Source organism: Gymnoscopelus microlampas (genome assembly GCF_963454915.1).
Source record: "Gymnoscopelus microlampas genome assembly, chromosome: 18".
Classification (NCBI taxonomy): Eukaryota; Metazoa; Chordata; class Actinopteri; order Myctophiformes; family Myctophidae; genus Gymnoscopelus; species Gymnoscopelus microlampas.
In genome coordinates, this window is record NC_139955.1 from 47,352,334 (window position 1) to 47,364,350 (window position 12,017).

Here is a 12,017-nt window from a genome sequence, read left to right on the forward strand (position 1 = left end):
CGGAAATTGTACCCTAGGTTAACCAATCATCACTCCTCTCATGCCACATGTTAGTGTGAGCGCACAACGCCTGTATGTTAGATGTCATACAGGCGCATAGATCCACAGGGGGAACCAGTTCAGTCGAATCACATAACGTAAAACACCCATTTAAATCACAGTAACTATAACGGCGATACTGCATGTGAAAGAGTAACTAGTTACCGCAAAAGGTATTTGTGTTACAGTAACAAGTTACTTTGTCCCAACACTATGAATGACAATTACATTCTGTATCCTCTGCCAGACATGTTCCCATAACGTAAAGTTATGGCTGCACAGCTTTGTCACAGCATGAAAGACAGACGGGTATTGTATGCTATTGTCTTGTCTTGTATTGTATTTGTATTGTAAGACACAGATGAGGTTTTGTCAGCGCTAAATCAAGTGTGAATGAGACACACCCGGTAGTTTTGTAAAAGAGAGGCTCCTAGAGTAGTGGATCGTAGAGCCAGTTGTCAGCGGAATAGCTCCTCCAGCCATGTGTCTTTTATGAAGGCCTGTGTAGGGACCAGATGGTGCTGAATGGAGACTCAGTTTGTTGCTGCCGCCACAGATGCTCCTCCTCATCAGTTTGACATGAGTTACTGTCAGAACCTTCCCTAAAACATCTGGGACACGCGCTCCACACGTCCCACACTCTTCTCCTTTCTGGCTGCCAAACTGTGGAATGAACCAGTGTTTTTTTTTTTTAGGGGGCACGATGGCGCAGTCGGTAGCGCTGTCGCCTCACAGCTAGAAGGTCCTGGGTTTGATTCCCGCCGGGGACGCTGTGGGCACTGGGGTCGTGTCTTCTCCTCCAGCGCCCGTACCCTAGGTGGGGTTGGCGAAAGGGCCCACTCTGTGTGGAGTTTGCATGTTCTCCCTGTGTCTCCTAGGGTAGTTAATACCCTCACAAAAACATGTAGTAATCCTGGTCGCTATACCGCCTCCCCCTGGTGCCTGATGGAGGGGAAGGGAACTGTTTGGAATAACTTGTTCCTTCCACGCGCTACGTCCAACCAGGGAAACTCTCCCCTGTCAGGTGACAAGAAGGTCAGTTGGCTCTCATGCATTGAAGGAGGCATGAGCTCGGCCCTGGCCTCCCTAAGTTGGCAGAGGGAAGGTATTGCCCAGGATTAAATAGACAATTGGCACTGGGTGTAAAAAATAGGGTTACCAAATCGTGGGATAAAAAAAAAAAGGCTACAGTGGGTGACCAGTGACTTTGACCAGTTTAACTTTCAAAACCTTTGCATCATGCATGTCACAAAAACAGAATGCGGCACAAACACAAAAAAAACGTATATGTTTCTATATCAGTGGTGCTCAAACCTTTTCATGTCAAAGACCATCAAAATGATATGTATTTGACCGCGGACCCCCATCTCAAAATGTTTTGTTCCAGAGACCCCCCAGAAGCAAAGATTTGAGTTAAAAATGTTCGCTTTAAAACAATATATATTCAAAGATTTGCAAAAGAAAAACACATGTTTTTTTCAAAAATAGCAGATCTACAAGCTCATATCGCGGCACTCGGTGCCGCGCTATGAGCTTGTATATCTGCTATTTTTGAATAGCCAAAGTGTAAAATAAATATGCTTTTTAGCCTACATTCTATGTGGATGTGACAGGTGGGAACCACTGCTAAAATAATTTACCTGAACTTACCTGTTGCCTCCTGTGTCCTTGGTGCTTACCTTCGCTTACCGAGTCCCTCTAAATTATAGGCCTAAATTGTTATAGGCCTGCAGACATAATTTTACAGTTGACTCATTCATTCACTCCCCCTCCCTCCCTCCCTCTCTCTCTGTGTGTACGTTTTACTGTTTCTCTGTGATCAATATATTGATCATTCCCTCTGTTTTGTTTTGACTGTTTCTCTGTGATTGTTCTGCCCTCAGTTTGTGTTCATGCTGTACTGTATGTTCATGTTAGAATCTCTGTATACCTTGCTTGCTTGTTTGTAGCAAATTGATGACGTGCTTTTATTTTGATAAGTGGCAGAACCTTATTCTGATACGTCAGCAGTGTAATAGCCAGTGGTGGAATAAAGTACTCACATGTGTTACTTAAGTAAAAGTATCAATGCTGCAATTGAGAAATACTCTGTTACAAGTAAAAGTCCGGAATAAAAAATGTACTTGAGTACAAGTAAAAAAATATTATTTAGTTTTCATTTCATTTTGTTTCGTCATAGTTTTTAGTCTTTGAAATGAACTCTGATCAATAGATTGATCATTTCTGTTTTGTGTTCCTCTCAGGATGACTACTTCAAGAGCTGGGCTCCTGCAGAGTCTCTGGACCATGAAGGTAAGATCTATAGATCTATTCATTATGCTGCTGATTACAGTAAGCTGTATGAAACCTTAGTTCACACACCCTGAAGCATCTTAAAACACGCTGTGTGTGTGTGTGTGTGTGTGTGTGTGTGTGTGTGTGTGTGTGTGTGTGTGTGTGTGTGTGTGTGTGTGTGTGTGTGTGTGTGTGTGTGCGTGCGTGCGTGCGTGCGTGCGTGCGTGCGTGCGTGCGTGCGTGCGTGCGTGCGTGCGCGTGTGTGTGTGTGTGTGTGTGTGCCTGCGTGCGTGTGTGGTCCCTATTTATTGTTCCAGTAGGCATTACTTGCATTTTGCAAAAACTCCATCTGTTGATGTAACACACAGTATTCTCAGTGGAATGATCTCCTCTTTATGTAACTTGTGTGCTGAGGAAAACATTTAGCTCATCTTGCCGTTTATTTTCACTTTGAGTGTGCGTGGGTGTGTGTGCACGTGTGTGCATGTGTGCTCGGCTGCTTGCATGCTATTTACATGTTGAACTGTACTTGAACCTGAAACAGTGTTGCAGTGTGTGAAACACAGTATACTGAATAGATAGCAGTGTCAGGGACCACAGGAAGAGAGCATGTGTGTTATCACTGTATCAATTATTTTGTAGATTTTGATTATTATTACAAAACATACATTAACCAGTTCGGCCATTTGAAATAGCCGATCTACAAGCTCATGCGACACATTGTGAGCTTGTAGATCTGCTATTTTAAAAATATTGTTCTACATTTGAAAACTTTAAATGGGACATTCTGCATAATGAGTACTTTCTACTTGTGTTACTTCAAGTACATTTTTATTCTAATACTGTAGTACATTTTGAATTCCGGACTTTTACTTATGGAAGTAGGGCATTTAATTTAAATGACAAGTTGAAAGACAGCTATTAGTCCATGAGCCAGAGCCCCAAAATTGAGCCAGATATTGAATATTCCCTCATTAAAAACCTTTGACTCTAACATCTTAACAAAATGCAATAAGAATGTTGACTCTGGCTTTGTCCAATGTTCCAATGTTGATTCTGGAAAGTTATGCAAATTCGGGCATATTTTCCTAATGCCCAATTTGCATATTTAAATATACAATTGCAGACAACTTGTAATAGGATAAATCATTGTCTTTATGTAAGTAATCAACTGGGGAAGTTTCATTATGATAACTATTTTTAAATTTTTGTCATTTTTTCACCTGTCATGTACAGATGTGCCACTTCAAAACTTCACATGTCCTGCCATCGCCAAGACAGTACATTTTCAGGGGATTCCCAGGGCAATAAGAGGGACAAAAAAGGGCATTTAAAATGCTGAATTATTTTGATGATCACTGCTTTTATGATGCTAATTAATTTGAGCAACTGGTCAAATCACCTTTCGCCTCATAATGAGTCTGACACCTCCTTCAACACACATTCTTTTGTTCTCATGTATATGGCTGTCTGTTGAAGGGAAAAACGGGGGTGTGTAGTGACAACTTCTCTTCAGGGGCAAAACAGTGCATTTTAAGGGCAGAAAAGGGAGGAAAAAAATGCATTTTTATTGCACTTTCAGGGAAAGAACAGTAACGTGTGAAGTTTTGAAGTGGCACATCTGTACGTATGGGGAAAATAACAAAATGTGTGATAACTATGATAAAGCTGCTCCTGTGGAAAGGTTATCATATATGTATTTACTTATATTGACCCTATAAACAATTTAATATAGGTATGGTTTTGCCCACTCTTCCGTTAATGAAATCTTGTCTGGCTCATGGACTATATACTGTAGGAGCTTCCTGCCTGACAGCACCGATATGGTCCATCTCCACAGTGGATTATAGTGCTGAGCTGCTGTTATCAGCACTTCTGTTTCTGACACAGATATTCATAGATTTTCATGTCAAGAGCTGATTTCTGAGCTGCTCTGTTTTCCCACGGCTCTCTTTCTCTCTGCGTTGTGTCTCTGCTCTGTTAGAGTGGATCTAGGCCAAAGATTTCCAACCGTACCCGTTGTCTTAACCCGTTAAGACCGGGAACGCATTTGTGTCATTTTAAGATGTCTTTGGCTATATAAAAAAAATAGCAGATATACAAGCTCATAGCTCGGCACCGAGTGCCGCGCTATGAGCTTGTAGATCTGCTATTTTTTTTGACAAATCGTGAACAATGTGTGCAAATCTTTAGTTTGAATATATATACTTTTTTGAAGCGAAAGTTTTTAACTCAAATCTTTTCTTCTGGGGATTTTACAAATGTCTTCTAAATCCTAAAAAAAAAGTTTTATTATTATTTATTTTTTTACTTACGTTGCTATATTATCAATGGTTTTCAAACTTTTTTCATGTCAAGTAATGTCAATAATATGTATTTGACCGCGGACCCCCTCCCATCTAAAAATATGTTGTTCCAGGGGACCCCCAGAAGCAAAGATTTGAGTTAAAAATGTATATAAAAGATTTGCACAAATGTTCAGGATTTTTCTAAAAATAGCAGATCTAGATCTGCTATTTTTGAATAGCCAAAGAAATCTTAAAATGACACACATGTGTTCCCTTCCCGGCCTTAAAGGGTTAAATACAGGCAACTTTTTCCACTCTCCTTTTTCTGCTTTAAAAAAAAAAAAACTCATTCCAGTAGAGTGTTAGATCAGTAACAGAAGTCTCCATGTCTCTCCAGCTCTTTATTAAACAGAAAATGCATGTTCGGGTCAGGATACCAATTTTATCCAATCAGGATAGAGAACTCAGACAGGATACAGATTCAACAAGTGAAATTGGAAGTGATGACACAGAGAAATGAGCAGAAAAAAAGTGGAACTGGAACTCTATGAAAAGAATAATCTTATAAATGGGTACTCTTTCCTGATTGGCTGACGTTTTGTCAACCTACACGGAAATGCATTTTCTGTTTAATAAAGAGCTGGAGAGACCCTGTTACTGAACAAACACTCTATAGCAATAAGTACTATCACAATATAGTGGTTTAACCTTTTAACAAAAAAACATCACTTACATCACTTAAGTATTCACAATATAGATTTAAAAAAAAGTACATTATCAGCGATACTGTATTCCTTAACACATCACCCGCTAAGGTATTAAACATCGTTTGTTATCCCCTTGCCAGCGTAATTACCTTCATCCGATGATATTTGAAACGTCGTGGAGGCGACATTGTGTTCCAAAAAAAATAATAGTCCCCGTGGGTTAGCGGAGGGATCTGTGTATTCACAGGAACAACAACAGTCCAACCGCGATCCGCCATTTTGGGGCTGTGGCCCGCTGAAAACGGTGGTTTTCAATGCAAAAAACAGCAACTGAGTTACAGCTATTTTTCTGAAAATCCCATAGCCAGGCCGGATGGAAGTGACGTTTTTTTGAATGATGTCACATCCACATACTTCTTCTCTGGTTGACGATGGATCATCCCAGATCTGTGTTACGGTGCCTAAAACGGCGTGCCTCATTTTTTTTAATAGAACGATTTTATGCGTCTTGGCGGGCAAGTGCGCTATTTAATAGAACGACTTTTTGCGTCCATGGCGAGAAATGAGTTAAGATTAGTATAGACTTCAGCACCAAGTAGACACTTCAGCACCAAGGACAGTTACCCACAGCTATAGCTTTGGTAACTGTCCTTGGTGCTGAAGTATCTACGTTAACCTTCATCAGCCATGCTTGATGAAGGTCCAAAAGGTAGCCAGGGATCCTTTTAAGAGTTGTGGACATGCAATTGCAAAAAAAGAAAAGACTGTAGAATTAATAAATCAATAGAATGAGAAACTGCAGTATTTATTTTGGAGTGCCGCTCTTTCCACTATAGGTGTTTTTTTATTTGAGTTGTATACATATGAGCCCACTGCCTAAACTAAGAAGGCATCCAGAGGAAGCGCACCGTTTTTTTCTTTCTTATTGTAGAATTAATATTGCAGGTAATGAGGCAATGTACTCTCTCTCTCTCCCTGGTTCTCTCTCTCTCTCTCTCTCTCTCTCTCTCTCTCTCTCTCTCTCTCTCTCTCTCTCTCTCTCTCTCTCTCTCTCTCTCTCTCTCTCTCTCTCTCTCTCTCTCTCTCTCTTTGATGTTTGATGTATGAGGTCCTCCAATGAATCTTACATCATAACTGTGTTTTGGGAGCATTGCATTGTGGGAAATCAATATACCGGTGCGTACACCAGGGACCACCAGAAAAGCCTGTGGGTGTTGTGTGATATCACTTAGCGTACATAGTTAGCATAATTTCTTTGATGATTGTATCACACTAATAAAACCGTGTCTCTACTTAATTGTGCTCCACTCCATGATTAATTAGTGGCTAACGAGGATAGACATAGTACTGTGCATATCGTGTGTGTGTGTGTGTGTGTGTGTGTGTGTGTGTGTGTGTGTGTGTGTGTGTGTGTGTGTGTGTGTGTGTGTGTGTGTGTGTGTGAATTTGTACAGTTGGCACCAGGGCTGGGCAATGAACTGAAAATATATCAAAAAACGATATTTAGAGAACTAATAACCGACTTCAATCAAGTGGGTTTTCTCTCCTATATCAACAAATAGACACAATATCATTCTAATAGATTGTTCATAGTTGAGATAATTGATTCTTCTGATTAGTTAACTCTTAATGCTGTATTATACTTCGTTGTCCAAAGGTGGCGTACACCATTGGTTCTCAAAGTGGGGTCCGGGGACCCCCAGGGGTCCTTGAGGGAATTCCAGGGGGTCCCCAGCTAAATGATAGATTAGGCACCAAATGCACCCTTTTGTGTCTGTAACTCAGAGAGTGTACAAAAGGAACCAAATGGACCCTGACGGGTCCATTTGGTTCCATTTGTACACTCTCAGAGTTAAATTATAATTGATTTTACAATATAAATTGGGGTCCAAGTGATAGACATGCCATTAAATGGGGGTCCGTGGCCCTAATGCATGTCAAACTGGAGGTCCTTGGAATTAAAATGGTTGAGAATCACTGCTAGAGCCGTAAAAAATCTTCTCTTATGGGGATCCCTGGTATATCTTTTCAAATGGGGGTCCGCGGGGCTAATAAGTGTAAATTTGGGGGTCCTTGACATGAAAAAGTTTGAGAACCACTGGCGTATACAAATAGTTGAAAATAGTCGATCTCATCGAAATTGTGGCTAAAGTTTGCAATGATCATATTGATTTGAAGGCATTTGGGCCAGACCTAGTGCACGCATGCATGTGCGTGTAGTGCACACATTTGTGAAGTTGTCAGCAACGGTGTAACAGTGGTACAGTTACACACAGTGTTACCATGGTGATGGTCCCATCGGTCTGTTTGTTTTGTCATGTAGCCCAGGTTGCCCATGGCAACCACGGCTGGTTAGGCTGTTAGACTTGTACATGTGTGTGTCTGTCTGAGCGTGTGCGTGTGCGTGTGCATGTGTGTGTGTGTGTGTGTGTGTGTGTGTGTGTGTGTGTGTCCTGGTTGTGGGTGAGAGCACAGAGCAGCTTTGACAGGTTTAACAACTTAGTTTAACTATAACTAGTTGCTTGTTTTTAACGTAACTTACCCAACACTGGTGCTGACAGATTCAGCTGTTAGCAGAATCTGTCTTGAGAAATGATGAGCACCCATACCAGAGTGTAAACTGTGTTCTGGGTGCAGCGGCTGTTCTTGCCCCCTGGGGGTTCCATGAGCACATGAGGCAGATCTAATCTGCAAGGAAAAGAACATGTTGTAATATCAGCAACTGCATGTCCCTCTGTCAGTCCTTTGGGGACACGAGAGAAGGTCAGAGATTGTGCCCACGTGCACATGTCTCTCATTGTAAAGGTTAAAATGCAGGTGTTTGCCTAAATCCTGCCCCTGTACCACAATGTCCACAGTATGAGTTAAAGGACGACTTCACCACTTTTCAACATATCTTCATATATTAGGTCCTCACTAATGCTCATGATAAAATGATATAATTTGTTTCTACTTGGTCTGTGTCTCATAGGAGGGCTGTGGACAGTCCAGAAACCCGTCTACCAGTGACATCATCGTTAGGCAGGATTTTTTTCCCCAAAAAGATTTTAAGGTTTCTGAACTGTCTACAGCCCTCCTCTGAGACACAGACTGATTAGAAAAAAATTGTACCATTTTATCATGAGCATTAGTGAGGACCTATTATATGAAGATATGTTGAAAAGTGGTGAAGTTGTCCTTTAATGACTCTATGTTGCATCCATTACATCTATAACTACACTACTCTATACTTTAACAGTGTGCATCCATTACAGGTATGTCTATATACACTATGTACACTGTTCTATAACCATCTGTACACATCTCTACGTTGCCCTCAGACGACAAAGCCCTCCATCGGCATCTCCAGCCATCCCGGTTCTCTATATATCTGGCCAGCTTGTTTGTGCTCTCTGAACCAGCACATTTCTTTAACACATTGTGAAGTCTGACCCGAGCCAAACACACACAGAAACAGTTTTAAGGTTTAAACACAAAGTGTTGTTTTATTCAGGGGACTTTCCCAAAAGTCAATAAATAATAGTTATTCCTAACCGGGGCTTTCACAACAAACAATAATGCTTTTCCCAGTTTTCAGTCGCTCTCCTATTTTGCCAGAAATGGAGAGAGAAAAGCTACGATCGGTAATGTATCGGGACATTTGAAATGTACGACAGTCATCGTCAATCAGCATCAGGTTTATTGTCACATCACAGGTTTACAAAGTAAAACAGTGGGTGAAATGGGTTCTTGTACATCATTCCCATCGTAACGTTATTTCCATTGAAAGAAGAGGGGGAGGAAGAAGAGGGGGGGGGGGGGGGGCAAGTGGGAAGGGAGATCAAACAAGACGGCGGCCAAGGCAGTGGCACTGTCTGAGGTGCTGAACTCTGTCATCACTGTGCATGCTGGCCCTATAGACCCCTTAACAGACGACGTCACACTGATAAGAACCAGTATGCGTGCAACCAGTATGCGTGCATTGAAACCCATTCTATCAGGTCTCGCTAGGATGCGCCTCACTAGCCAACACACAAGAGGGGGTTGGGGTGTGCTGAAACCAGCGCACCCCAAAACAACAGGTTGGGAATTGATTGCATGAAACGATCACCTGTGCGTTCAGTCTCAATGTTAGTAAACAAATAATTGGTCTATATGAACTCTCACCTGATCGGGGTTATTGAGGCGAGACTCCACCACATCCACGTATAGGTAGGGTGTGGGATGTCCTACTGATCGACTGTCCGTGTGTTGGTTCCCACAGTACAAGCTTTCTGGCAGGAAGTCAGTTGACACAGAGCAGTTGATGGGGTCGCCAAAAAAAGAATTCCCTCATAATATGGGTTTGTGGTTTAAAAACGTTTGAGAACCCCTGGTCTATATCAGCAGTACTGTGTAATGTTAACAGTCCTCTGGCAGAGTTGATATCTGACACACCTCTGGTATTCATGATCTATCCTCCAATCGTCCAATAATACTGTTGATGTTTAAAGGGTCTACACCATGAATTTTAACTTTTTCTTCATTTTTGTGTGTTTTTGGTCTCCCCCACCTCTCTTCTGTTCCAAAAAATACTCGACTTCGAGCATGCAGGCTTTCATAGGCTATCTGTGGTTTTTATGTAAATTGGTCTGAAAACAGTCCGTCAGATTTGTTCCCCCTGCCTACGTCACGTCAGGGAACAATTCCTCCCGTTTTTCAGTTCCAACCAAAAAAAAAAAATCTTGAAAAAAAAAAAATATATATATATATATATATTTTTTTTTTACTTTTTCCACACAGAACCAGGAGATAACATGCATACAAACTGGCTCAATAGCGCCCCGTGCCAAACAGGACAATGTGGTATTGCAGGTGAAATTGCTTTATAAGCCAGAGAGAAGTTAGTTGGAATGAGTATATCTGAGGCTTGATTTAGGCTCAAACCTTTTGAAAAACCTTTGAGGGACATAAACAATATGATATTAAATATTTTTTTTTTTTTTTAAATTCATGGTGTAGACCCTTTAACATTCTTTCATTGCCTCCCCCCTCCCCCCCTCTACCTGTCTGCCATGCGTGACTCCATAGGCTAAACCAGTTGTGCATGATTGGCCAATACGCTTGTGCAAGGACGCGCTGTGATTGGCCAGTAGCCACTTTGAGTGACAGTTGGGGCAAACGCTCTCACCAAAACATTATATACTATTCTGTCCCTATCGGTACACAACTCGAACGGCGCTGAGTCGACTAGCAGACCATTGGCCGGTCGACGCGGGCACTCGCGCCTGGAGGCGCTCGGGCGCGTCTCCTCGGCCGCAAGGTCTGCTGAGTCGGCGCGCCTCCGTCATGGTCCAAAACTATACTTTATCGGCGAAAAAAAAGAGTCCGCGGTTGTTTGAAAAAGGCACTTCCGCGTTGACCACAGAAGGGGGCATGTTTATAGCACAACTGGTTTAGACTTTGTAATGTCGCGTCTGCCATCATCCTATCATCTCTCCATTGATCTCATTTCAGTCTAATGTGTGGCAAAGGCTTTGTACTCCAATTTGTCGGCGTTCTCTCTCAACACACATTGTTTACTTCTCCTCATTTTAATAATAATGCCTTGTTGGCCCCGACATCACAAAATACATGTCTCAATATCAACATTCATGATCCTGCAGCACTCTGCTCTTATCTCCCTGCTTCACACAGAGAGAGAGAGAGAGAGAGAGAGAGAGAGAGAGAGAGAGAGAGAGGTGTGATGTATCACTAAACACACACGTTGAACAGGAATTAGATTAGAATGAAACACACGATGGAAGCACAGAGATAAATTATATTGAGCCACCAGTGGTGTAAAGTAACTAAGTACATTTACTCAAGTACCTGTACTTGAGTACAATTTTGAGGTGTTTTTTTTTACTTTACTGGAGTATTTCCAATTTTCAGTACTTTTACACTACATCTCAGAGGCAAATATTGTACTTTTACTCCATTAAAATTACTTAAAAACTTTAGTTACTAGTTACTTTGTAGATTTTAAATATTTTAAATATTATTACAAATATTGCAAAATATGTAACCACTTAAGCCCTGTATAGACTTGGGCCATTTGAAAATAGCAGATCTACAAGCTCACAATGCGACGCATTGTGAGCTTGTAGATCTGCCATTTTCAAAAGATTTGTATACATTTGAAAACTCATGAAATGGGACATAATGAATACTTTTACTTCTGGTACTTTAAGTACATTTTGATACCAATATTTTTGTACTTTTACTCAAATCAATTTTGAATTCCGGACTTTTACTTGCAACAGAGTATTTCTAAATTGCAGTATTGATACTTTTACTTAAGTAAAAAATGTGAGTACTCTTTCTACCACTGGGAACCACAGAGATGAATTATATGAAGCCACATACTCATTAGCCACATCTCACACACACACACACACACACACACACACACACACACACACACACACACACACACACACACACACACACACACACACACACACACACACACACGCATGTGCATGCACACACACACAATAATCAGTTATTCTCCACCTGCTGAGACAAGGAGGAGAGAAGACATGCATAATATAATATGGTTACTGTCAGGCAGAAACCTTGTATCTCCATGTTTCAACATGCTGCGTTCTTCTTTGGTAAATGAACGTCCTAACTCATCAAACAAGGAGTGGTGCACAGTGAACATAGAACATCCACCTGCTTGTAGATCAGCTATTTTCACCATTTC

At 41.3% G+C, this 12,017-nt stretch overlaps 1 protein-coding gene across 1 annotated transcript in view; it reads left to right on the top strand.

The window, feature by feature from the left end:
• spock1 (SPARC (osteonectin), cwcv and kazal like domains proteoglycan 1) overlaps positions 1-12,017 on the top strand; it is a gene marked incomplete at both ends in the record, with an annotated part of 99,988 nt that overhangs the window by 30,795 nt on the left and 57,176 nt on the right. Inside the window, one exon of the mRNA XM_084041862.1 lies at positions 2,283-2,331. Within this exon, the coding sequence (XP_083897988.1) occupies positions 2,283-2,331 (49 nt within the window). The remainder of the gene's footprint in view (positions 1-2,282; positions 2,332-12,017) is intronic.